The sequence below is a fragment of the Delphinus delphis genome, chromosome 2, assembly GCF_949987515.2.
Source record: "Delphinus delphis chromosome 2, mDelDel1.2, whole genome shotgun sequence".
Lineage (NCBI taxonomy): Eukaryota > Metazoa > Chordata > Mammalia > Artiodactyla > Delphinidae > Delphinus > Delphinus delphis.
Genome location: NC_082684.1, coordinates 104,506,594 through 104,534,453, shown reverse-complemented (window position 1 = coordinate 104,534,453; position 27,860 = coordinate 104,506,594). Strand labels below are relative to the sequence as shown.

General features: G+C 45.2%; 1 protein-coding gene across 3 annotated transcripts; it reads left to right on the top strand.

Annotated features, from left to right (window-relative positions):
- Positions 1–3: 3 nt before the first annotated feature.
- On the top strand, positions 4–27,146 carry TM6SF1 (transmembrane 6 superfamily member 1). 3 transcript variants are annotated; one of them, XM_060005343.1, is made up of 10 exons: positions 4–237; positions 5,142–5,245; positions 7,428–7,525; positions 11,069–11,172; positions 12,953–13,035; positions 13,660–13,781; positions 15,544–15,648; positions 17,439–17,531; positions 17,735–17,854; positions 27,035–27,146. In XM_060005343.1, the coding sequence occupies exons 1-10, from the start codon at positions 146–148 to the stop codon at positions 27,035–27,037; spliced, it is 924 nt and encodes a 307-aa protein (XP_059861326.1). In that variant the 5' UTR covers positions 4–145; the 3' UTR covers positions 27,038–27,146. The 3 variants fall into 3 exon arrangements, with proteins under 3 accessions (XP_059861326.1, XP_059861325.1, XP_059861327.1); XM_060005342.1 differs by lacking the exon at positions 27,035–27,146 and adding an exon at positions 25,259–25,805; XM_060005344.1 differs by lacking the exons at positions 13,660–13,781; positions 15,544–15,648; positions 17,439–17,531; positions 27,035–27,146 and having other exon boundaries at positions 17,735–17,820.
- Positions 27,147–27,860: the final 714 nt, after the last annotated feature.

The following is a 27,860-nucleotide window of genomic DNA, read 5'->3' as shown; positions in this document are numbered from 1 at the left end:
GCGCGCTGCTGAGGGCGCAGCGCGGGGGGCGCGCTGGGCGGGGCGCCTTGAAGGGCGCGGCCGAGGGGCACGGGCGCAGCCGGAAGCTGGGGCGGGGCGCCCGCGCGGGATGCGGTGAAGGGCAAGCGGCGCGGCGGCGGCGGCGATGAGTGCCTCGGCGGCCACAGGGGTCTTCGTGCTGTCCCTCTCGGCCATCCCGGTCACCTACGTCTTCAACCACCTGGCGGCCCAGCACGAGTGAGTGGGTGCGCGCGGCGGGGGTCGGCGCGTCAGGAGCCCTAGCAACTTTTCAGAGGGGGCCGAGCCGCAAACTGCAGGGCAGCGGTTCGCCGGCCTCCAGGGCTCCCCGCGGGCAGCCGGAGGAAGGGAGGCGCCCGGAGTCGTGCGGGCCGGGGTTCTCGCTTAGGCTGGCATCCCTGACATTCGGCGCAATTCTGGGGGCAAGTGCTGGGCGTCCGTTCTGTGCCCGCCCCGTGCCAGGTATCCAGGGTTACAGAGGTCAATAAGGCAATGCCCCTAACCTTCAAGTGCCCAGGGGCAGGGGTGGGGCGGTACACACACCGACAACTTGGGAGCTTGGTCTTATCTCAGGCTGTGCCTTGTTCGTTTCGCATTTCTCAGGAACGTTCCCATGTATGCACACACGCATACTTGTCATTTCGCATTAATTTTAGAAACTGTTGTGAATGACTAGCAGAAATAGCCCAGAACGAACAGACAAAGACCTGGGTTCTAGGCCTGGCTTTGGCACTAACCGTGGGGCCCGGCCTCAGTTCTCCTGTCAAATGGCCTATATTTGCATCCTATTGTCGGGATCCAAAAAGCCGTAAGGGCGCAGTGTTGTGTAGGATGGGCAGCGAGGCAGAGAGGCAGGGCAGTTCCATGCTAAGGAAATGGGTGGGGCTGAAGGAGGCCGCATATGGATTTGGTTCAAAGCCCTGCCTCTCCTCTGTGAGGGATCCCTGGTCAAGCAATGGGCACCAGTCAGCAGCCAGCCTGCTCCAGCAGTGGGAAAGGTGCCAGACAGACCCCCGGGCCTGCTGATGTTTCTTGCTCTCTGCGGGGAAGAGGAAGTAAACCTGTTATGTGTCCCACAGCAGTTGGTGCTAAGGAGATTGCATCAGTCTGTATGCTGCAGACCCCCTCCAGACCTGCAGGCTGTAGAGAAGTGTCTGCCCACAGGGCGGTGACTTGCTCCTCTCTTGTTCCTGGGGCCACCACTTGCTGACAGCCTTATCCAGATGGCACCCATCCATACTGAGTGCTCCCTAGGCATGGGCGGTGACAGCCCTCGGTCTGACCCAGTCTTGGGGCACAACTCCTGGAAGAAGCATCTCTGGGCAGTGAATGTCACATGTCTGTGAATATAGTGCATGGAGGACCCTGCCCTCCTAAAATGGCATTATGGGCAGTTCAGCAAATATTTATTGAGTACATATTCTATGCTTGGCACTGTTTCAGGTGCCAGGGAAATAGCTATGAACAAACCACAAGAGATTGGGGAGGCATGTGTTGAGATAGACATCAGCACAGAAAGTGGGGCGACATGAGAGTGATGGGGGGGACTGGTGGTCAGGGAAGGCTTCTTGGAGGAGGTGACTTGAGCTGCAGCAGGTGGCCACAGGAAGATCTGGGGACAGAGCTTTCCAGGTAGGGGAACAGGGAGCAGTGCAGGGAGAGGGATGTGGCTGGGTGCTGGGATGTTTGGGAGGGGGGGCAGTGCAGCTTGTTGAAGGATCACATGGCATGGAGAGGATCTGAGATGACTGAGATTTTGGCCTCAGCCACTGGGAGGATGGTGATGGCATTTACTGAACACACGGTGAATTATGTATTGCTGTGTATTGTTGAGCACATTGCTAAGCCCTGCAGAGTTTGGAATAATTGGTTCCAACCATTCTTCCTGTCCTCCTGCAGGTTAAAATCCCAGTAGCCTTTGATTCCTCCCTCTTCTTTCTCCACTCCTTCCCTCCAGCCCTCCCACTGTCTCCTTCTAATTCCCCGGGCTGGGCTAGCATGTTTCCTCCTTCCTGTTCCCCTGGCACTGGCCCTCTCTGGCCCAGCCCATGGCAAAGCCTCCCACGGGAGGTCCCCTTCCTGCCCCAGTGCCCTGTGCATTTCTGCCTCAGCCCACCAGCGCAGCCCACTGTGCTGGTGCTTCAGCCACACAGGACTGTTCTGTGCCCCTAGGACACTCCTTAACTTTCCTGCCTCCCGGCCATTGCTCACACTGTCCCCTCTGACGGGGATGCCTTCCTCCCTGTAGCTGACTGTTGAAGCCACACCTGGGCTTTATGGCCCAGAGGAAAATGCCACCTCTTCCTCTTCCAGGTCCCTCCAAGCAGATGTGATCTCTCCCTCCTCTGAGCCCGGCTGGGTTGTGCTCTTCCCACAAGAGTTACTTTCCTGTGGTCAGAACTTACCTTCTCAGGCCATAGCTCCCCTTAGTATTGTCCTGCCCAGCACGGGGCCTCGTGCCTAGTGGGCTATCCCGTTAAGTTTGCATTAGTTGACTTAGTTGAAGCTTCCTTCTCACCAGACCTTTTACAAAAGCCTTAAAAACAGAAAAATCAGATTAAGTCGAGGAGTCAGAAAAGGGTGGGATCTCTCTCTCTGTCACACACAAATACACACACACACACAAACACACACGCACACACAAACACTCTGCTCATACTCACCCATACATGACCCCGCTCAGTAGCTGTCTGTTCATGGAAGGGCATCAGTAACTCCCCGCTCCCCATCCCAAAACACACACACATTCCAAGACTAACAACATTTCCACCCTTGGGTTAGTGGCAGCCCTTACCCCTCCCCCCACACCCCGAGTCCCTGCTGGATCCATTTCTCCCTGTTCTGAGCAGGCCCTGCACTTGGCTGTCACTGGGAGACACAGGTGATCTGTTGCCCCAGTTTCTCTTCATTTTTTGCTCCTCCCCCAGAGGTGGAGAGTGTGAGAGGACACCGTGAACCAGTTCACACTGCTCTCTCATAGTCCAGAAGAGCATCAGCTGTGTGACGGTGCTGGCTGTGAGCCTAGGTCCTTGGTAGGAGCAGGGATGGGAGTTGTCTCCTGGCCACTACCTGTCTCAGGCTGTGATTAAAATGTCTGTCAGCTTACATCACACACTATCCTCTTCCCTCTTCACCGGATACTTCAGCCCAGCATCATGTTCCTGACCCACATTAGCTTCCTCTTCCATCCTCTCCTCCTTTGTCTCATCCCTACAGGAGGAGCCTGGAGCATCCACTGATGTGTACCGCTAGAAACCTCCTATTTCAGTCTCTTGCCTGGTCACTGACATGGTCATCCTCATTCTTGTCATAGAACTATGTCATCCATTCACCATCCGTCCATCCACCCATCCATCCATCGTCCATCGTCCATCCGTCCATCCATCCATTCATCCATTCACCATCCATCATCCATCCCTCCACCCACCACCCATCGCCTGTCATCCATCCAGCTATCCATCCATCTACCATCCATCTGTCCATCCATCTACCATCCATCCACCCATCCATCCATCCCATTTCTCCTTCCTTTCTTCCTCTCCCTTTCCTTCCCTCCCTCATTCATCCATCAATTCCTGAACACCTTAAAAGAGGTCCCGAGGCAGACTTTCTGTGCATACACTTCCAGGTTTCTTGGGAAAGGTTGCACGTTCCCATACCCCACCCCTGAAGTATTCTGATTCTGTAGGTCTAGGATGGCATTTGGAAATCTGGGCGCTGCTGATGCCCAGAGCCCACTCCTTTACTCTTTAAGTGGGTCCTGGGGCCAGGTGCTGGGGACACAGCTTTCCTGGACCTGGGGCCAGTCTCCTTGGGGTCCATCTACCTGCAAGGAGTTGGATCACTTCCTGACTGACCTCTCTGACATTAGGGGCAGATTTCTGACTGGTGCCTAGCACCCATTCCAGCTGTAGGTGTGTGGAGTGAACTTCAGCATAAGTTCGTCCCTCAGATATTAGTAGGCATTGGTGGGCTGTGAAGGATACTTTCCAGAAGTCCCAGGGCATGTGGCAAACGTTATCCAGAAATCCTCTGTGATGCTGTGGAGGGCTTTGGCTAAGGAGTGGTGCTTGCAGCCTCTCTCAAGGGCTACTGAGGAGTGTAGCAGGCCATGGGAGTGGGCCAGGTGGTGCTTTGTCTAGAACTGGATGCCTTGTTGGCGTGGAGGAGTGAGAGAGAGAACATCTCTTAGGACTGGAGGTAGCCTTCTGGGTGAGAAAGCTCAGAGCCTATTGAGATAGGTTCCCCCCATGTAGACAGGGATCTTTTTTCATCCACAGTGCCTGGCACATAGGGGTGTGCAAGGCATTTTCCCTCAATATATATTTTAATGAATTAAAAACCAGATGATGAAATGACATGATGTTCCTAAGGTCACACAGGGAGTGGCAGAGTAGGTACTGGACTCCAGGTCCCTTGACTGCTGACTCCACCAAGCCTCGTGCCCTAGTGCTGTCCTGCTGAGGAGGGCCTTTGGTCCCCAGTCTCCTTGGTGCCGTGCCCTCTCCCAGGAGAAAGACCAGGGGCTGTGCCCAACCTAGCCTCACCCTGGCTCCCTGGGCATGGGGTTGCATGCTGGCTTGGCTTCCTGGGTGTTGGGGCGCTGGCATCATTCTGGCCTTAGGCCCGGCCTAGGCTCTTCCCTCCTTGGATTGGCCTCGTCCTCTGGCCCCTTTGATTATACACACAGCCTGTGGCTTGTCCACCGAGAAGGTGTATGTAGTTGTGACTCCTGTGTGTTCCCTGGAGCTCGGTCTGAGGGTTTCCAGCTGGCCCTGAGAGAGGAGGCAGATTCAGTGGTTAGACCTGTCAGACACTGGGAACAGGGCTTGGAGGAGCAGGTGGACAGAAGCAGCGGGACAGCAGCAGAGGGCGCTCGGACACATGGTTCACCCAGGTGGGCAGGATGACAGGAGAGTGAGGACCTAGTACCTCTGGTCCCTGAAAGTCACAGGGGCAGCCCAGAGGGGCCCAAGTGCTGCGGATAAACTTCATGAACTCCACAGTGCTTGAGGGATAGGCAGAGGCAGAGCTGCGAGAGAATGCATTCAATAGCCAGGGAATTCCATACACCAGTGTGTTTATTTTGATAAGTGACCACCACCCTGTTCTGGTTGTTGCAGTTCCTGGACAATTGTAGGGGTGGCTGCCCTCATCCTGTTCCTGGTAGCCCTGTTGGCTCGTGTCCTGGTCAAAAGGAAACCACCCCGGGACCCACTGTTCTATGGTACGTCTCCATGGGAGGGAAACACTTTGTGTCCACTTAAGAGCACAACACTGGGGCCTCAGTCTCTTTCCCTCTGTGGCTGTGAAAACTCTGAGCCCCCTGGTAAAGCGGCGGGAAGGGTGGGAGTATTTTTGTTCTCCCGTAAGCTAAAGTCTCTCCCAGGCTGTGGACCCCACCCTGTCGCAGCTGGGAGCCTGGTGGAGGGAAGGTCGCTGCCAGGGCCAGGCAGGACACCCCTCCGTTCCTCTCCCCTGTGCCCAGCCATGCTCTGACCTCTGACCTCGGCTCTTTTACCAGCTCCTTCCTGGCTTCCTGCCTTCAGCCTGCTGTTTGCAGCGCCCTCCACCTGGCAGATGTGGCCCTGGCAGCCACGTGTAGGAACGTAGCCGTATGGGGCCTCAGTTTGCACATTTGTGTAATGAGGAAAATAATAGTATCAATACTTACCACGGAGGGTTGGTACCAACATTAGATACTAGTTGTAAAGTACTTAGACCACTGCCTGGCAAGTACGCTTGTATGTTAAAGGAATAAAAACACCACTGATTGAGCACCTGTGGTGTGCCTGGTGTGACTCTGACCGCATTAGCAGTATCATTTTATTTAATCCTCACAACAAATGTCCTCCCTGCACAGATGAAGAATCTGGCTCAGAGGGTGCTAAGAAACGTGGTCAAGGTCACAGTTAGTGAGACAGCACTGACCCGCACACTTTCTCCCAACTTGCATGTAAAAAATGCTGAACCTTAGAGAAATGATGTAACTTACCTAAGACCTGACAGCCGGTCAGGAGATGAGCTGGGCCTGTCTGAGTTCAAGGCCCCACTCCACCTGCCTTTGATCTGGCCTCTGCCCCCCTCTGCAGACTGGTCTCCTGCTGCCGTCTTCCCCCGACTCCCTCCACACTCCGTGGAGCCCACGCTTAGCTGCGCTCATGTCTCTTCCAACTCCTCAGGGTGGAGGACCCTTGCTCCTACCCCCTCAGCCCTCTGTCCTCATGTCTGTCACTGCAGCCACAGGGCCAGACTGGAGGGCAGAGAATATCCTTGCCATCTCTGACCCAGCGTCTGACACTCCTGTTGGCATCGGCGATTGTTGGTAGAATAGCCGAATGAGCATGTGCTGAAGGCTTCCTCTCCTGGGAGACACGCAGTGGCTGATCACCTGATGGCTCATCGCTGTCAGTGGGATCTGGACCAGAGGCCTGCACAGAGGCCCGGGGAGGCAGGGTCTACAGGGCCGGGCACGCGTGGGCCTTCTGCTCCTTCTGGGGAAGATGTAAACGCAGACTCAGGGCAAGGGCAGCTTCCCTTCTCTGTGAGTTAACCTTCCCCTCTCTCCTCTCCATTTCTTTTTTCACAGCTGTTTTGATATTCATCATCAGATTTTTCTACCATCCATGCCCATCACATAGTTTGACACCGATTTGTTACAACTTGAACGTGCAGCTTTATTGACAAACTGCCACACGCTAAATTTGATCACTCACTGTTTAAAAAGTGTTATTCCTAAGCTGTTTGTTGCTGGTAGTTTTCAGCCCGTTGAGGAGATTCTCACAGCCTTAGTGAGATTCTCTAAGATGCTACGGCTTTCCTTCTTTAACATTCATCGGTTCCATCTCGTATCCATTTTTTAAAAAAATCGCTGGCCTTTCTTCTTAAAGCCACTGTCACTTGCACGTCAGCCACTGTCTGTCTTTCGGATCTCCAGTGTGGGATAAAGCAAGTGCGTTGGACACACCGTGAGGCAGACTGCTTGGTAACCATTGAGATGAATGATCTCTTTTGAGTCCATGTTTTAAACCTGGGGGTCACCTCTGTGCTTCCTTGGCCACTGGTTAATGGTTTTGTTCCCGCTACCCAGGTGGGATGCAGATGTGGCCCTGGCAGCCACGTGTAGGAAGTGGAGGATGGGTGGGGCAGGCTGGTAGAATCCTCTGGGACAGTCAGTGGGTGACTTTGTCACTCGCTACTCCCTGGGTCGGGGGGTGTCCTCTCCCAGCTCCATGACACGGGCAGAGATCCAGCTGCGTGCACAGGAGGTACGTTCTTCTAGTCCGTATTGACAACGTCCACAGTATCTTCTGGAAAACAGGAAAATAAATCATTACTGGCGAACGCCAGGCTCTTAGGCAACGTCCCCTGAGCTACGGTTTTTTGAACTCCTGCTTTCTTTGCTCTAGTGTATGCAGTTTTTGGATTTACCAGCGTGGTGAACCTCATCATAGGACTGGAACAGGACGGGATCATTGACGGCTTCATGACATACTACTTGAGAGAGGTACGGGGTCGGTAGCGAGTACCAGCCTTGAACTAAAGGGTCTGCGACCCCAACAGCATTGCTCGAGATGGAAATCCTTTCGTTTAGTGTAAGCAGGGATGACACACGGTATTTCATTTGCTGCCATAGACACAGGACACTTAGTCACGTGGAAGATGAAGCAGAAAGTTAGGATTGGATCATGGGAGGCAGTTCTCCTCGGCGTTCGGTCTTACAGCTCCTTCCTCACACCCAACCCACCACCTTTCCCCTTTACTTGTATTTAATATAAATGAGGTTACTTTAAATGAATCCAGTATCTGTGGATCTACTGTTATTAATACACTCCTCTCTAAGAAAGCCCAGGTCAGTCTTAAATGTATAAAGCCCCAAACACTGAGGCAGTTAAGAAAGCCATTTGATTGTGAGGATGAACATGCACTCCTCCCCCCATCACAGCATGATAGACCTACCTGGCACCTGACAGAGCTAGTCCTTTTTCCTTATTTTATGGTGTGATGAATCCAGCCCCAGAGAGGTTAAGTAACGTACTTAAGGTCACACAGGAAATAAGGAGCAGAGCTGGAAGTGTAGTCTTCATCTGTGTTTCAAACAATGGGGAGCTTTGTGTGCAAGCTAAGGCAGTTTGGATTTTGTCCCGCATGTGAGGGAAGATGTTAAGTCAGCGAACAGTGCAGTCAGCTCTGAGAAGGATGGGCTTGACGGAAAGGGTCGATGTCATAAGCTGGGACACCAGTCAGGAGGCTTTTGCAGGGCCAGCGAGGGCATGAAGATGGCCCAGACGGAGGCCAAGCATGGACAGTAGAGAAGGACGGACAGACTTCAGAGAACTTGGGCGGCTGGAATGAGTAGGTCTCGGGGATGAGTTGGGGGCAATGGGGAGAGTAAGGGCTGAGGCGCCATCCTGATTCCTGCTTTTGGAAGAACGCTGGTGTTATTCAACCGGAGAGGGACAAAAGGGGAAATGCAGTTCCACAGATGTTCGGTGAGCAGACTGTGGGGGTCACAAGACCTGCTTTCTCCCTCCAGGAGCTAATGTGGCAGTGAGATGGCATGGTCCTAGGCGCAGAGACAGAGGCTCACGCCAGGCGCAGCGCGCACTGAGGAAGAACTGACTCTGGGAGCACTCGGGGGAGCCTCAGCGAGTTGGTGACGCTGCCCTCGGCTTTTTTAAAAATGGCAGTGGCCGTGGATGATAAATGTTTTCCAGATAGACTAGGGGGTGGAGGGCATGCCAAGGAGAAGAGACAGTGTGGGCAAAGGCTTAGAGAGAAGGGACTTCCCTGGCGGTCCAGTGGTTAGGACCGCGCTTCCACTGCAGGGGGCGTGGGTTCCAGCCCTGGTCGGGGAGCTAAGATCCCACAAGCTGCACGGCACAGCCAAAAAAGAAAAAAAAAAAAAAAAAGGAGGCTTAGAGAGGAGAAACAGCATATGTCTCCTCACTGCCAGCCTGGGGCACATGTGTGCAGGGATGATGCTGGGTTCATCTGGGGACGTGTGGAGTTTGAGGTGGGTAAGGAACATCCTGGCAGGTGTCCCAGCTGGCAGGGCTTTGCAGCTGTTGAGCTCGGGGAGGAGAACAAGGACCATCAGAGTACAGTTGGTACCTGAAGGTCTGGGAGGAAAGGAGAGGGTAGAGAGGAGAGGGCCGAGGGTGGAACTTTGGAGACCGTGGCCAGAAGATCAGGAGCCTCTGAAGTGGACTGTGAGGGGACAGGCGAAGAGGCAGAAGGAAAGCCTGGAGAGTGCAGGGCCACTGAGTCCAGAGCGGGGAGGTTTCAGGAAGGAGGCAGCCACCTAGAGGGCCTGGAGGTTGAGCTGGTGAGGGTGGTGAGACAGGGTATGAGATGGGGGGCTGGGGTGTAACTGTGGGAGGGTCTGCAGGGCCAGGCTCAGGGACCCGGCTGCCAGAGAAGGGGAGATGGGGCTTGGTCTTGCAGCCACCAGTAGCTTTGGCAGGTTTTTGAGCAGAAGAGTGACATGTCAAGAGCCAGGGCAGCAGTGAGGTGAATCGGAAGGAGAGGAGAGAGGTAGGAAGACCATGTGGGAAAGGTCTAGTGAGGGGCACTGAGGGCTTGAACTAGGCCATGACAAGAGGGAGGGTTGCCTGGGGTGACCTTATAGAGGTAAAATTGATAGGACTTGCCAACAGACTGCATAAGAGAACAAGGAATGAACAACGACCCTGTGGTTTTGACCTGGGTAAGTTGAATGGTGTCGCCATGAAAATAGAGAGGCCAGGTGGGGCTTGGTTGAAGGGGGAAGCCAATGAGTTAAAGGAGGTAAGGTGAGTTTGAAGGGCCCACGGACCAGACAGTTGAAGATACCCATCAAGCCACCAGGAGAGGTCAGCACTGGCCGTGAGAGCCAGGTGTGTACGCATCAATGATTAAAACCATGAACTTGGATAGTATTATCCAATCAAATCATGTCAGAGAGAAAAGATGTGGGCCAGGCATGGGTACTGAAGTATGACTCACGTTGTTTCCTCCACCTCTGATTTTCACTTGATTTGATTTTTGAGGCAAGATGACAGACAGCAGTCTTTGCCCCAGGGGAGTGCAGAGCTTCAGAGAATCCCCTGCTTGGTTGGTTGACTGATGGGCTGGTTGATCTGCTCTGTTCCTTGTTGTAGAAAGGATTTAAGGCATCTTAGGAAAACATCTGAAACAAGGCAGGAGATCACAAATGTGGGAGAAAGAAGAAAGGAAAGTGAGTTGGAGCCAGAATGACACTAAAAACCTAGGCAAGTTTGACAGTGATTGTACAGTAGCCACCTGGAAACATAAGCACCTGGGAAAGGGAAATGTCGTTCATCATATAATCTGTGTTTATAAAATTAAAAATTTCTCGGAAGTATAGCTCTTCTTGGTAGTATAGTTTCTGCTAGGAATTAGCTGTGTGACCTTAGGCAGGTCAGGTAACCTCTTCCAACCTCTGTTTGCTCATCTGTAAAATGGAGTCAATCGTGTCTATCCCATAGTGTTGTTGGGAAGGCTGAACGAGGGGTTGGGTGTGAAGCTCTGAGTATAGTGCCTGCCGGTCTGTGCCTGCACTGGGGACAGAGGCGGGGGAAAGGCGTGCCTTCCTCACACTCATCCCAGCAAGCCTCTGGGTCAGTATGAATTTTGAAGGTCAGCCAGTGGCTCTGGTCACCAGGATCTTCCCTGGCCACCCCTTCTGCCCAGAGCCAAACACCTTTAGTCACAGATTAGACTTGGCCTCAGTGAGTTCATCATGCGGCCAGGACTGCCTGTAACGCCATCAGTTTTGCATCACTGTGCACACCTGTGTTGACCTAGCATAGGCCAGGCATTCTCTTAATTCCACTCCGTGTGGCAGACCCTAGTTCTGGCGGCTCCAGGGTAAATGTATATTTTCATGTTTCTACCAATTGTGTAATTGTATGGGATTAAGAATAGTTTCATTTTAGCAGACGAAGATGTCCTGCTGCTTTATTTTACTTTCAATACAGGTCTGGTGTTCTGTGTTGAAGTGTCTGAGTCATATTTAAAGTGGACTTCTGTTTAATGCTTTCCTTAGGGTGAACCGTATCTGAACACGGCCTATGGGCACATGATCTGCTACTGGGATGGCTCTGCTCATTATCTGATGTATCTGGTGATGGTGGCAGCCATAGCCTGGGAGTAAGTCAGTTCGCCTGGTGGGTGTGCCTTTGTTACCTTAGCAATCGGTAGGCGGGTAGGTAAGGAAAATGGATGTAGAGAGGCACAGACACAGGCAGGTACACACGGACATGAATCTAGGGTCTGTGGAGACAAGTTAGACATGGCTTTATTTTTCCTTGTGTCACTGCCTTTCGAACATATGCCTCTGGATTTCTCCTCTGCCATGATGGACAGCTCGGGCAGACCCCCTAACTTTCTGATTATGTTCTCTTATAAGAGCAGTCTCATTTTCAGAAATTAAAGCCCAGCACATAGTAATTCAAAACTTCAAACTCCTATCAGTTCAGAGCTCTCTCTCCCTCCAGTTCAGGCTTACCCCTGAAGCTTAGCGGCCTAGCGGCCTGCTTTGAGGCTGGGGTGCGTGGTCTGTCCCTTGATTCCTTCTCAGCTTGCTCTGCGGCTGGCTCCTCTGGGAGCATGTGTGTATGTACATGGGGTTAAAGGAAGCGGGGCAGAGTCTAACACGACAATTGCTGTTTTCTGGGAATTGGTAGCCTCCGTTAGGACATGCTGGCTCTGTCTTGTGGGGCACATGTGTGGGTTCTTGGAGACCCCTACCACAGGAAGGAACGTCTGCATTACACTGATCCCTGAAATGAGCAATGCTCTCTCAGACTGAATTTGTGTGACTCTCCTGCCCATGGTGGTACACCCACAGCTTCTTTCTGCTGGGGCCTCTGCAACCCAGGAGGCACGCCCTTTGGGGTGGGGATCCTTAAAAGATGGCTCAAGCCCAGCTACCTTCCCAGGCCTCCCCTTGGCTCCAGGTTAGAGAAAGCCGTGCATTTTGCCCCACACCAGGTTGAAACTCAGCTTGACCAGCTGTCCTGTGCCCCTCCCATGCCCTCAGTCATCCACTCAAGGACAGTTCCAACTAATTTCTGGACTTTTCTAGGCCCCCCCCGCCCATCTCTTCATGAATGTTCCCAAGCTCCAGGGAACACATCAGGTATTTCTGAGAATGCTCAGGCTCTGCTTGCTGCCAGGAGTGGGCCAGTGTTTCTGTGGTTCGGTTAGCATCCAGTTGGGGAGGAAGATTCTGGTCTGTCCCCCTGCTGACAATCCCAGTCACTGTGAACGGGCCTCTTGGGATCTGATGCATGTGGCCTGGGGGGTAGGGCAGGGCAGGAAGCACACAGTATTCTCCACTTCTCTTTCCCGTCAGAGAATCTCTTTTTGAATTTCTCATGGCCCCTTATGGAGGTGACTGTCAGTTATCAGTTGCAAACACTTTTTGTCAACATCGCCTATTAAGATTAGGGGTATGTGTCTAGCAGCTCCTTCAGAACATGGGGTAGGTATCACTTATTATACTTATCTCTGGGGCTTTAGCTAAAATCCTGTGACACCAGGGAAAGTCCACTTAACATCCTACTAATAATGGTTTAAAATATGGATCCAATTTTCTGTGAACCTTCTTTTTACTTTCATGCTGTGAGTTTCATAAGTAATAGTGAAATGCAGGACTCCTTTGATAGTGATGACCATGGTATGGTTTAATAGATCAGTGTAGCAAGCATAATTTCCTATTCAAAAGGACACAAAGAGGTTCTATAGCGTATCACATATGGAAATGCAGTTTGATCACCAGGGTTCCTTGTATTTGATTTATTACTCTTGATTCAGTACATTTTGGCTCATGTACTTTACTAGTTAGAACAAAGATAATATTGTGGAGCATCTTATACTAATAGTATTCTAAGACAAATGTGTTAAGTCAGGATTTTTTTCATTACAGGGAAAGTTACAGAACCATTGGCCTATATTGGGTCGGATCTATTATTATGAGCATTGTTGTTTTTGTGCCAGGAAACATTGTAGGTAAGAAACTTTATCTTAAAGTTCACTTTCCTTTTCTGAAACAATAGGAATTGTTTTTAAATAGGGAAGCTATTTTGGTTGTAATAGAACCAAGAAATTCCAAGTATACCAAAAAAGCTGTTTTGCAGAATTACTCCTTTTCCCTTCCATCTCACCTTCTAAGAAATGCTTTTGAGCAGTTTTCAGAAGTATACACTGAACAATTAGACTATCTAATGTCAGTGTTTCCTGACTTTTAGAAGGATCTAGTGGGGTAAGTATTGTGTTTATGGCTACATTCAGTGTGAAAATATTTCCTACAACTCTTTGTATTATATATAACTCTTGACACACCATGGGAACTTGATAAATGTACTTGAAAATTAAGATTCTTGAAAGCTAATGCAGAAGAGTTATTTATGCATGCAAGAAATCAGGATATTATATTGTCTATTTTTCAAGTACTGTAGATAGGGCATGCCTGTTAATAAACACCTAATAATTTTAAATTGACCTGTTTTTGGTCTCATTAAAAATACTGTCTGGCCTATATCAAAATTTTAGATGACTTGAGACGGGGAGGTGTTCTACATGTTGTGTTTGGATATACTTTTGACTTTCTCTTTTTTTCTCTTTTTTAAATAGGGAAGTATGGAACACGCATTTGCCCTGCTTTTTTCTTAAGCATACCATATACTTGTCTTCCTGTCTGGGCTGGTTTCAGAATCTATAATCAGCCCTCAGAAAATTATAATTATCCCTCAAAGGTGATTTTATTAAGTTAAATGTAACCTGTTCTCAGACTCACAGGGCTCACTCATATCCACTGGATACTGGACTGAACCATGCCTCCAGGGATGGAGCCTTTGGAGCATTCGATCAGTGTGACTGTGCTGATTCTGCAGCATTGGTTCACACCTTAGTTACGGTAGCCAGAATGGTCTGTTTCTGCGTGAATAGATCTGCTTTGATTGGCCAGGCCATGCTTTTTGGAACTTCCTGTGCCAGGGGTTGCACTGGCTCTTCCCATCAGATTCCGCATTAGTGTGTGGAGCGTGAGGTTTGTCTGGGGCTGTTAACAGCCTGGAGTCTGAGCACCTGGGTACCTCTTTCAGAGATATCTATGCACTACTGCCCCAAAGGGAGGCTGGAGATATACTGCTGTTCCAGGTAGCACACACAGACATAGGGTCCGATTACCAAGAGATCCAGGCACATGGAGACTGGCTACAGGACGTCTTCTGAGACACCTCCCTTCCATTCACAGCCGAGGTGGTCAAGGTGAAACAATACTGGCCGGGCAGGTACTCTGTTAAGGTCTTCATTTCTAAGCTAGTGACATTTTTCTAAGTTTCTCTTCCTTTCATAGGTATTAGATCCTTAAGCAAGATCCTTTAAGCAAAATTGATATATGAAAATATGAGTTACTAGAGATAATCAGAACACGATTCTTCATTTTACAAAAAGACTTACAATAGAATTCATTAAAATACATTTTAATTTACAGACACTTCATTTGTAAACATTTAGACACATGCTATGTAAACTCAGCTTGGCACATTGACAACTGGTACTCCCTTACACCCTCTTGAGGAATGAGGTGGTTGTTAAAAAATAAGCGAACAGTAACCATAGCCTTGGTCCTCACTCGGCTCCACGTCAGTGTATCAACACCGTTCCGTTCATGTTGTAAGACACATAGACTGTTCATTTAAAAAAACTGTTAAAACACAGTGATGGCCGGGGAGAAATAGGCATTGTCATACAGTGCTGGTAGGAACATAAATTCAGAATCGCTCTGCAAAGCCACCTGGCAGTTTTATCAACCTTAACAAATCTAACTTTTTAATCTAGTAATTCTACTTCTAGGGCACTATCCTAAGAAAATCATCAGAGATGCTGTCAAAGATTTATGTACAAAGTTGCTCATCATCACATTAAGTGTAACAGTGAAAATGCCTAAATGTCCAATAATCAGAGATGTGGCACTTCCATGTGATGTTGTTTCAGAAGAATTTTTAATAATGTGATAAAGTACTGATAGGTAGATAGTGAGAGGCAAGAGAACAAATGCAAAATTGTTTATACATTATGTCCTAATTTTGTGAAAAAATAGATGTAGATTATACATCATACATACATATGTAGTACAGTGTGTGTGTGTATCTATATATATAACTATATATATGTGACTGGAAAATATAACAACTGTTAATAGAAGTATGATGGGTTAATGGTTTATTTTTTAAAAATGAATATATTTTACATTTATAATCATAAAAATGCTTTTTCAAAAAAAATATGGCCTCATAGAGCCAGAAGGGCCCTTTGAGATCACCTGGCCCAGTCTCATTTCACAGATGAGGAACTGAGACTTGAGGGGAGAAATTATTTTCCTGTTGCATGGCTAGTGGTTTTGAATCCTCAACGTTCTCTTATCACCCATCGTCATTGTATCTGTGTTTCAGTAGATCTCAGATTATTCTTTGGCACCTTGGGCCTGCTCATTAGTTACCAACTCTACTTTAGGTCATTCAAGAAATCCAAGCGAAAGATCTGCTGAGAAGACCATGTGATTTAATGTTGGTTGTGTGTCTCCTTCTGGCAACTGGATTTTGCCTGTTTAGAGGCTTGGTAAGCATAAGAGATCATAATAACATAAAGTATATTTTTAATCAGATTTCCTAGTGCACTAACAAAACATACCTCCCATTAGAGCCTGGAGGCCTGGACCTGCTTCCTGACTCTCCTACCCTCACCCCAGACCTCTCCTCCCAGAGGGGTAGGTCCCTTCTGGGCTGCTCCATACCACCTCCTTCAGGTCCTTGGATCAAGCTCTGTACCTGAAAAATTAGCCATGAGTCTCATTCTCTTGGTTCCTTTGATGTTTCTGATTTGAGTATCTTTGGTAAGGGTGGTAACTTAAGACTAGTCAGACTGTGGCACAGAGCATCCATGTGTTCTCAGGAGTAGGGAGATGGGATTGAGGAAGGGGTACCAGAGTACAGTGATAGACTCCTGGCCATTTACTAGCTGTGTGGCCTTGGAAAAACCACTTAACCTCTTTGATCCTCAGTTTCTTCCTCTGTAAAATAACAGTACCTACCTTACAGTACTGTTTGAAGATTAAATGAGAGGGCCTTATACCTAATAAGCGCTCAGTAAGTGATTGCTCTTACTATTTTTATTGATCGAGGATCCTTCACAATATCCCAGTTGCATGGTTTATTCTCAGTGGCAATAAATTTGAGCAGCCAGAATTATACGGGTAATTATATTCAGCTTTAATGACAATTACTGTTCTAAGGCTGCTGGCATTGCACAGCAGTTGGGGGGCAGAGTGGCAAGTGTAAACTGACGCAGCTGATTCATTGTTTTGGGGCGGCTAGCTGGGTCAGGGTGAGTAGCCTTAAGAGCTGTCTCCCTCTTTGGATCATCAGAAACTTTCTGGAGCAGAGTTGGCTAATAGGAGTGGCATGGGGAAGGGAAGTAAAGGAGAAAGCAGGGCCATAGGCTGTGCTCGGACCACAGAGCACTGAAACCATTCTTTGTTTAGTTTGCTGTAATTCCTAACGTCAAAAGAACAAAAACAGCAACAATAAAAATGAGCCCCAACTGTTTTCTTGCATAGCCATCTCCACTCCCCTGTGCACATGAGAAAAACGTGTGCATGGGCGAGTGTGTACCCTTTGGTAGGTGGGGCTTTTAGGTTGGGGCCCATTTTTACCAACTCTGCCACTGACGTGTTCATGTTATTTAGGCGGGACAACATTTATGGCTAAGGACACAAGGAATGGTACCTGAGGGAGGTGACTCAGAGGGGACCCAGTAATGTGCCAGAGAGACACTTTGTCTGTTCTGTGGCCTAAAGTCTACTCTGCCGTGACTAAATCTGCTCTGCCCTCTTTCAAAGTGGATACAGGAGGTGGCTTCAGAGAGGACCTCACTTTCAAATCATTATCCTTTACTGCCCCCAAAGGCCATTTACTCTGTGAGGCACTGGAGATAGGAGGATGCTATTTCTGAATCTTGCAAAGCACAGTTAAGATGAATTTGGTATCGAAATGTACTCTTCTTCCTGCCGGGAATAGTTGGTGAGTTATTCCCAGGAAAAGTGAAACTGATGATCTAAAGCAAGCTGTGCTTTGGTTAGCCAAACCTAGACATTTAAACTGAATACTCGGAAGATCCCAAGAACAGGGCATTAGTTTCCATTTCCTTCTCCACTATTAACCTCTACTTAATCTCTTCAGAGTAAATCTGTAGAATATTTATTTTCTTTCCTTTTTTACTGATGAGCTTCTAAAATAGCTTTTGTTAAACAGAAAGCAGCTTGTGACTAAACCTGGCACGTTTAGCCTTATCAGCAAACATAAGAACCAGATGTGACTGTATCTTTATAATGCATTCATTTTTGTCCGTAGATTGCTTTGGATTGCCCAGCTGAGCTCTGCCGATTATATACGCAATTTCAAGAGCCCTACCTAAAGGATCCTGCTGCTTATGCTAAAATCCAGGTCAAGTAGTTATGAAGCCTAAGATTTTTCTAAAATTAATTTTCTTTTTTTTTTTTTAAAGAATGGGAAAATGTGATACCATGTAGGAAATAGGAGTTAACGTTTTCTAAGGCGAAAATGTTAATTGATGAAAATGTTGTGCTTTTCGTAAGGCCAGATTAACTATTAGTTTACTGATGACGTTATTCCTCTGTTCAATGTAGATGCTGGCGTATCTGTTCTATTCCGTCCCTTACTTTGTGATGGCGCTCTATGGCTTGGTGGTTCCTGGATGCTCCTGGATGCCTGACATAACACTGATACATGCTGGAGGTGTAGCTCAGGTACTAAGAATATGCTGTTAAGAAAGTTTATTGGGGATGTGGCTGTCATTGTTGAGTGTCTAAAAAATATCTCTGCTCCGTGTTTTAGGGTTGGGAACAGTTATTAGATATGTTGTGCCCTTTGCTTTACAGTTCTTTGGAAGACATTTCTGCATTATTTAAATCTCATAATCTGGTAGGTGTGCCATTCAGTTATACAGATGAGGAAACTGAGGCCCAGCAAGGTTAAATGATTTGTTCAAGGTCACATACCCAGCAAGCGGCACTGCTGTTTCCCAGTCTCTGAACACCACAGCTACTAAAAGAGAATTGAGAGCTGTTATCATTAAGATGTCTATCTGAATTTAAGATTTCAGAAGTTCACTATATTATGCTACACAGGACCAGGGAAACTGGTTTTAAAAAAGTTCTGCTCCTGGGAAGCTGGGCCTGTCATCCCATTCCTCCCCTCTGCTACTTAGCCAAGCCTCTGGCCTACAGTAGATGTTCAGTGAATGCTTACTTCATTGAACTGGGAATGAAATTATCTATGGAATTATCATTCAAAGCATATTTTTATAAGATAACAACCTATCAAAACAAATTGATCTTATGAACAAGGAAGAAAATTATTTTGTTCTTTTCTTACTGTAAATTAGAAAACCCAAGTGAACTCATCTTTTAAAATCATTATCTTTGTCCCGCTCTTTTTAAGCAGGCATAAAAATGAGGTTCATCCAGGAACTCTAGGCATATACAGTTAATTATACTTACGGTATAATTATGATGGCAAAAAGACACACTAGAATTTACAGGCTTTAAAACCAGTAACAGCATTTATGGGTTAATACACTGGGCTCAATCTTTGCAGTCTGAGGTACTTCTTCTTAACTATAGAATTAGAATATAAATATCAAAAAAAGTTGATGCAGTATTCAGAAGTAATGGTTCCTGTCCTTTCCTTGAAGGACATAAGGAAAGAGAATTAGTATGTACCCTCTGCAGACCTCTGAATACCTTATTTCTCAGGCCTTGGTGTGGGTTTTTATTTCCATATCTTTCAATACCAACTATAAGGTGATGACTTTTCATTTCCCATCTTTAGCTCAAACTGTTCCCAGACTCTTATATTTAATTCCGAACTCCTTCTTTTCACTTGGGTGTCTTACTGACATCTCAGATTTAATGTCTAAAATAGGACTCCTGATCCGCCCCACAACTTCTCTTTCATCTCCCCATCTCTGAAAATAGCCCTTCCTGGCATCCAGCAGCTCAAGTCAAAAATGTGGAGTAGTTCTTTACGCTTCCCATTCCCTTACCGTCTACATGTAGCCCATCACTAGGTCGGGTTAGTTCTCTTGCCAGAGTACTTTGCAAATCCACCACTTTTTTACAGCTCCACTGCCACTACGATAGTCTGAGCTTACTTCATGCAAGGCAAGCCATGCTAAGTGTTTTACTTACCTATTTGTGTAAAGACAGGCTGTGTGCTCTGCTGGAGTAGCAAATACCCAGTGGTTAAAAATAAAGTTTTATTTATTGCTTGTGCAAAGATCATGTGGGATATTTTCAAAAGTCAGGCCTGGCACTGACCCAACTGCAGAGGAGGCTGATACATGTGGTCTTCCTGTCTGCCTCAGAAGAAACTGTGTGAACACATAGCATCATCTCTGCAAGTTTTTCAAAAGCCTCACTTAAAGATAAGCAGGCCGAGACCCAGGGTAGTTACTTGCCTAAGGTCACAAAGTTACTAGAAGAGGGATATAAAATCCCATCTGACTCCAAAGCCCATATTCTTCTCTGTTGTGTTATCCCTCTCCTCATGCAAACAACCAACTATGCTCCAGAATCCTACAGCAGAGTAAGACTTTGTACGTGGCATGTAGGAGTTAGAGGACCTTCTGGGAGTGGGAGGCAATGACACCTGAGCTGTGGGCTTTACTGGCTGAATAGACTTGAAAAGACTGTGGAAGCGTTTAGATGTTGGAGTGTGCCCTGGTTAGAGGGTACAGAGGGCCTCCCACTCGCCCCACTCTTACCAGCCCCTTGATTAGATTGTTCAGGGTTCAACATCTACTCATTACCCGTGTGCTCTGCCTGCACAATCCAGCTTCCTCTGCATGCCATGTACCTTGGTCTGCCCTGCACCAGGCCCTGATGCAGGAACACCGAGTGTCATCAGCTAGGAGGCTGGCAAGAGTGAGGCCAAGTGTTGGACCTGGTCAAGTCTCAGGAGACAACTTGAGAACTAGGCAGAAGACCTAGGCCAGGGCCTAGCCATGTGCACAGGGTCAGCAGAGTCAGGAGGCTTAGGATGGTCAGAGCTTGGGGGCGAATGGGTACTTAAATCTGTAACAGTAAGATGAACGCTACCCTGTACCTGCTAGTGAGGCTAAGCTTGCAGACAGGCACCTGTGACTCCAGCCAGGAGGTTCTGGGAAAGGCAGTGTGGATAGCAGAGCGGCTGGCAGCAGCAGTGGCAGTTTCAGCCATACGCCAGGCCTTGAAGAAATCTCTGGTCTCATCCATCACTGCCCAATTTGCAAAGGTAGCCTGAGGCTGTCAACTAGATTCTATCAATGCCAGAAGGATGTTTCTCCCAACCCAACAGAAGAATGGTGTAATCTGAGAATTATGTGTCTGACATTCCCATAACTCTTAGCTGGGCTTTAATATCTACCTATTCAGAGTGTTCAGCCTATGGAAAAGTTACAGATCATACTGCAACAAAACAGTGCATATGAAGCGAATACTTGCTCACGAAATGAATTCTCATCTTGAGAGGATATCGGACACATTCATCATAGAAGCTCTCCATTACCTTGATTAGCACCCCGAGCTTGCTAAAACTGCCATTCCTAATTTAGAAGCTTTATGTATTCATGATCCCACTAACTTTATCAATGCTTTTATTGTAAGATCTAGTGAACTCCCAAGAACCTGTGACTTAATAATAAGAAAAAAATCCTTGAAAAACTTCTTGACCAGTACAAGTCAATGGAAAACATGGTTAGTAGTTATTAGGTCCCTCATTTCAGACCATTTAGGAATCTGCCAAACCTGCTGCCTTCAGAAATCAAAAGATAAATCAAAAGGTAAACTAAAATGCAATAAAACCAGGACACATTTTACACCGAAGAGTTCCACTGGGGACTTTAACCCAAGGGTCTTTTCATATAAAATTAAAGTTTCAAGTCTAATTTGAAAAGTATTACAGGCTGTTTAGATCTACTTATTAGCATTTTTTAATCAATTGAAGAATTTTTCTCTGCTAAAATATCACTGAAAATTAAAAGAAAAGATATAGTTAATATGGTTAAGACCATGAGCTCTGGAGGCAGACTGGTTCGAATCTCATTCACTGATCACTTCAGTGACCTTGGTCACTCACCTCTTTGATCCCGTTTCCTCTTCTATAAAGTAAGAATAATAATAGTACCTTTCTCATAGAGCTGCTGTTAAGGATTTTATGAGGTAATATGTGTAAAGGGCGTAGAGCAGTGCCTGGCACATTATAAGCTGTGGGCCTCTTTGTTGCTTTTGTTAATGTTGTTGTTAGAAGCTTCCCAGTAAGAGTTCGGAGGAGAAATGCCTTATGTTGCTCAGAAGATACATTAATCTGTAGCTGTGTGTTGTGTATAATTACCTAAAAATCAGAGAAACTGGAAGAAAGCTCTGGGACAGATTCACAGTGGGTTTGGCAGGGAGCCTGCCATGCCATCCAATTAACAGCTCGCAGCCATGGAAGCAGGAGCAGTTCCGCTTCAGTCAGGCAATGCCAGTGCCCCTTCCCACCTGCTGCCTCAGACTCTCCCACCCCCTGGCTATGCAGGTGCCACATACTTTCTCACAAAAGGGTCTGGAGGCTCATCTGTGGATAATTTGGTTGTCAAGAGTTGACTCTACTGGGGGACAAGTTTTATTAAGTTTTTTCCTTTATGGAAGCCTTTAAGAAAACCTGAAAGTAAAGGTTTAGGAAGAACATGGATAATTGGGATACTAAAGCAAATCTCATTTTAATCATTTGCTTCTGATGTGATTCATCACTAAACATCTTTTTTAGTATTAAAACTAGAGCTTGGGTTTAATGTCTTTTTACATGCTTGTTGTCCTTTGGTGGAGACAGTCTTGAAATTGTCAAGAGATCAGCAAGGGAATCTAAAAACAAAGGGCCCCGGTTTTCAAGCAAGTAGAGTGCCAGATCATGAGCAAGTATTTCACTTGGGTTTTGTATCTGTCTGTGGAAGAGCTCCATGTGCTTCGCACTGTCCTAAGCACTTGACAAAGATCAACTCATGGAACCTGTATAACAATCCTATGAGGTGGACTCCTGCTTTTCAGGTGAGGAGCCAGAGGTAGTTACATACCTAACACAAGGTCATATTGCTGGTTTTCGGTGAAGCTGGGATTTGACGCTGTCAATCTGGTTCCAGATTCAGTGTTCTTAACCACAAGACTATGGCGCTCAGAAAACCCTAAGAAACGGTAACACGGTTCTAGATTAGCTATTTATACCGAATCAGCCAAATAACCTGGCTACTGTCCCAATGTTCACATTAGTTTTTGCCTATAATATTTATGTGGGCACACAAAACTCTTTCAATTCTCCTTTCTGGAACCAAGATTGTGATTTTTAGTCAAATTCTTTCCAGGCTGTCTCTATAGGAAAACACAGCTATTAAAATTTAACTTTTTTCTTTGACTTTATTGCCTCATTTTCCATCCCAACCATCCATTCTTAAAAAAAAAAAAAAACCCAAAGTAAATCTCTTAACTAAATTTAAGGTGAAAAATGATTTAGAATGAAGTAGAAGAAAAATTATTAGGGGCTCAACCTCACATCACTGAATTTTGGAGAAATTTCTGGGACCCATAACTTGAACATGTCATCTTGGCCATGTGTCAGTTCAGCAGCACTGAGGTCACCAAGCCACCAGATCCTACTAGCACAGTGCTCAGGCTGAGCTCTTCGGCCCTGTCATAAGGAGGTCTCATGTGCTGGTGGGAAAATCACCCAGGAGACACGGTGCAGCCCCTTAGCAGCTATGTGCTTGGGAAGGGAACCCTTCTCAAGTGAGACTGAGGGTTTTCTGAAACTTCAGCACCCTGGAAACTGGACACCATATGTCTTGGGAGGAAGCTATGGTTGGATTGCTCACTCAGCTAGAGGTGAGGCCACTGTAAATACACCCACTAGAACCATGAGCAGTACTGGAACTGCAGAAAATTGGCCTCAGGCTCTTTCTCTCAATTACATACCTCTTTTGATTAGAAATGCAATCATCTTTGCCCCTTGTTAAACAATTTTGAAGCAAAAGGCCTACTAAAATAGGTATAAAAATAGAGAAATGCTTTGTAGAAGCTTTTTTGTATTTTGACAGTCACAAGACCATTACTGTTGAACGTTTATTGAGCTCTAACAATGTGATAGGTGCCACACAAAACATCAGACACAGTACCTGCCCGGTGGGCTTACAATCTAATCTAAGGACACGATCATTTTTTAATGTTGCCATGAGTTTGCTGTTTGTGAAAATGAGGTATTAACTGCACCGGTTAGTGCAGCAAAAAAGCCTACGAAATCAGACTCTTTAGCAGGTTCCCTATGCAAGTAGGCATGATTGCTCATATTATTCTCTCAAACTATGGTCCGCATTTCCCCAAATTTGGTGATTTTTGAGATGTGTATAAGTGTCTATAAAGATAGACACCAAATGCACATTTCTTAAAACCATGGTTCAAATCTGGCCTCTAGTCCAGAAGAAAAAATTTAGTTACAATATTCAGAAAAATACTGTTATTCAAAATAGGCCCTAGAAGAAAATAGTGACGGGGGCCAAGTTCCTGTTCAGTGTTCCTAGAATGTCCACAAGAGCAGCTCCTCAGGGCAGCCTCTCAAATGCCCTTTACTCTCAAGGTGTTTTGTCTTCATAGCCCAGAGATGAAATATTTAACGTTTGCTGGGTTCTGTTTGGGCATGTGCCCCGGGGGAGGTGTGTTTGAGGGCAGAGCCCTCTCAGTGCCTCACAGATCACAATGCAGACAGACGATTCCTGCGTTGGCATTGGCGTTGGTCCCTGGGTCCTTGGCAACACACCACACTAATTTAATTTCTATCTCCAGAAAGCAGCAAAACTACCAGAGGCCCCCAGAATGTATCAGTAACTTGCAAAAATGTAACCTGTTAAAATCTGTCACTGATACAATCTGTATACATACTGCTTATGAAAACTTGTCCTTTGCTCATCATAGTAAAGTCAAGTGCTAAGTAACACTTTTATCTGTGTTAACCACTTAGCAGAATAAACTGATTTATTAACCACTTAGCAGAATAAACTGATTTCATATGGAAGGAAATGTAAGATAACTCATATGTATTTAAAGCAAATTATTTAGTTTTCATTCTTGTTACTTCTGTGCCTTCTTTAGATTATAGTATCTTCTGTCTCTTCACTTTGATCCTGATGAACTAAGTCACCACTTACTACATTTAGATTCCCAATCCTTTGTGTATATCTTGAATTTCAGTAAGATATGAAATGCAGACTCCAGGACTGCATTCTGTAATGATACAAGGATCCTGAGGAAATACTTTCACAGAAGCCTTTTCTAATAGATTCCCCTGTGCTTACGAAAAGTATCAAAAAAGACCAACTGGCACATTCTGAATGTATGTTCTCAACAAGTAATCTAAGTACAAATGGGAAGCTCTTGCCTTTCTGTTTTGTAAACTCAGATTATGTTGACAAGCCATACTTCTAAATAATTTGATTTGAAAAGGTTGCCTGCATGTATATTTGCCATTTTATAAAGAGCAACCAAATCCCTACGCCCACCCTTATCTTACAAAACAACCCTTAGTATTTTTTAAGTTGCATAAAAAAAAAATATGTGAATAAATAAACAAACAAATGCATAATGAAGGCTTTGAGCTCTTGCTCCAAGGAGTAGGTGAAAGAACTGATAAATGAAGCTGAGGCCCTCTCTCAGTGCTTCTCTTTAAATAGTTAGGCTAAAAATATTTTAAGCTGTCTAAACTCTGTACTTGCTTCATTTTAATTGGAACACATTTTGTGAGCCACAACTGAGTTCCTATATAGGATATCTCCAGAAGGTAAATCAGGAAAAAGCAGATTTCATTCAGATTTTTTGTCAAATTGAGCCACTACTGTTTGGTATGGGGGCACTAGATGCGTTAAAAAACAGCTAGCCTGATAAAGACGTGCTAAAGGTTTACTTTATTTGAAAAGTTAAGTCAAGAATAGCCCTAAATTCAATGAAATACTGAAGACGATGGATTGTTTGCAAGTCCTGGTTTTGAGGGCACAGGAGCATGGTCTGAATGAACCATTCAGAACTCATCGTGCATCCAACTAAACACAAAATTCATGCTTACCACCCCCCCCCCTTTTTTTAATGCCACAGGCTCAGTTTTCTCACATCGGTGCTTCTCTTCATGCTAGAACTGCTTATGTCTACAGAGTCCCTGAAGAAGCGAAAATCCTTTTTTTAGCATTAAACATAGCATATGGAGTTCTTCCTCAGCTCTTGGCCTATCGCTGTATCTACAAACCAGAGTTCTTCATAAAAACAAAGGCAGATGAAAAAGTTGAATAAAAGCATTATTTTATGTTCTTTCTCTCTAGATTACTGACTTTTGTTATTTTGGTACCAATATTTGGTCCCATTCCACTCTCTTCCCATACAGGAACATTTAAGAATACATAAATTCTTGCTCCGTACTGTATATGTGAGCTATCATAGGAATTATGTGGATAAATTTTCTTTTTTTGAAGGAAAATTGAAGTTATTCAGAAAGCTTGTTTAAAGAAATATATTTCAAGTTATTTGTGAATAAACTTGACCACCTATCTCAATATTCTGTTTGCACACTTTAAATATAAGTGAAAAATTACAATTTAGCTCCTATAATAGTGAGCATGAAAAGGAAACTGTTCAAAAGTGAAAATGGTCTATGCATATTAAAAATTTCAAAGTAGCAAATACAGATGGAGAAATATTTTTGCATATAAGATCTATATGTTTCATTATCAACCTCAATATAAAAGACAAATTATCAGAATATTTAAAAATGTTGTTTGAAAAATGTTTTCCCAAGGAAAGTATATTATTTACTGCTGTTTCAAAAATTGCTTTTACTGAAATTTTTCTGTGAGTCTAAGTAGCTAAGGAGGGATCTATAACTTTATCATTACCCTTATTTTATTGATGACTGGAAATGTTTCTATTGTATTTCTGTGTATATTTTTAATAAATTATTTTTGGTCTTTTATGAAGACAAATCTTACTAAATTTGAAACATTTTGTATATTTTTTTTCAGAAAAAGTTCTGTAGTCTTTACGCCTTTTGTTTTAAAAATCTGTCAGCTATATTTCCAGTTCAAAATGTCATCTACATTCTCATGTTTTAGTGTGAGCAATGAAGAGGACTTTTCATGAATTAATTAAATTTCATTACTTTTAAATTAAAATATTCAAAATTAAAAAGTACCTTTTAAGGAAAAAGAAGTGGACTGGCATTCCTACTATCTTTTAATGAACTTTTCGTATTTGGAAATGTGAGTGAGTATAATAGAGGAAAGTCAATATTTGCTAAAAGTCAGAGAAACAAAGCAAAAATCCAGCCGCCGCCTCAGAGCCCGGGAGTGGTAAGTGGCGCTTTCATGCCCTCAGCTGCCATCATCGCCACCACCACCACCACTACCATCATCATCATCAATGGCCCTAAGCTTTTAGGGCCACTCATGTTTTTCCTTCATGTTATTTACAAGCTCTTCACCAAAATAAGAAAACCAAAAGAAAATGGGGTCCAAATCACTGCATGGATAATGTCAAGTGTGTGAATTTAGGGTCCACTGAACTGGTAAGTATCTTAGACGTGCAAGCAATCATGTAGCCAGTTCCTCTCCCTCCCCACAGTGTTTAAAAAAAAACCCTAAAATCCATAGAGTGTTTAAAAAAAAAAGAAAACCCTCACCTGCACTTGATTCTATTGTCAACTTGCTGTTAACAATTTTTGCTTTAATATATGAATTACATTAATACCTCACATTACATATATGAAGCCAAATTACACTAACTTAGTTGTTTACAACCTCAAACCTTACTCCCAGTACACATTCCAATAAATTTATTCTGTAAAAACAATACATTTTTTTGTTTTTGATTTTTTTTTTACAGTAAACTTTTCAACTACAAACCTCGAATACGCGAAAGATGTTCCAAGGACAAGCATAACAGGACTGATAAAACCCAAACTGACTAAATGTGTTCTCACAATATAAGCTGGCATAAAAATAAATAAAATTTTCTGTTATCACAATTGCAACAATAATGTACACATAATAATGGTTTGTGGATGAGTATTAACTATTCTAATTCTAGTTCCAAAAGAAAACAACCGATCATTTTAAAAGTCTATATTTAAAAGTCAATGCTTTGTCTTACTTCCCATAGGGCTACTGCTGATTCCAGCTTTAAAATGTAAAGAATCCAGCTTGAGTGATTAGCTCAAATTGTATTGAGATTGGGAAAAAATAAATCATTGCCTTTATTTTGGAGTAACACAAAAGACTCACTAACTTCACATATAGAAACTGAGTTTGTGTACGTTAACAACATGAGTTTTGAGAAGTATAAGCTGTCAACTAGCTATTTCTAATACGGAATAGATATTTTACAATATGATTAAACTTTACACATGGCCTCAAAACTGAAGAACAATTTTAAGTTTATCTTCAATATGCCAACATTGTGTATCTAGGAATTGGTTCCTGGGTTCTGTCACAGAGAGGAAATCCCTTAAGCATTATGTTGAGTGGTCATTTTAAAAAATGCTAATTTATATTTAACTGAGTGTTTGGTGATGGTGGAGTAAAGGCAGGAGACTGATGAACATAACTGCCTTGATAAAGGATCCTAGACTTGTATAAGCTTGTGCAAAAATCTGGATAATCCTTAGTGGTTAAGGGCAACTTCATGCAACCAAATAACATGAAATTAAATC

Coding starts and splice junctions, on each gene's coding strand:
- TM6SF1 (XM_060005342.1), top strand. CDS start 146: ATGAGTGCCTCGGCGGCCACAGGGGTCTTCGTGCTGTCCCTCTCGGCC. Junction 238..5,141: donor CACCTGGCGGCCCAGCACGA/GTGAGTGGGTGC, acceptor TGGTTGTTGCAG/TTCCTGGACAATTGTAGGGG. Junction 15,649..17,438: donor TTTGCCTGTTTAGAGGCTTG/GTAAGCATAAGA, acceptor TTTTGTCCGTAG/ATTGCTTTGGATTGCCCAGC.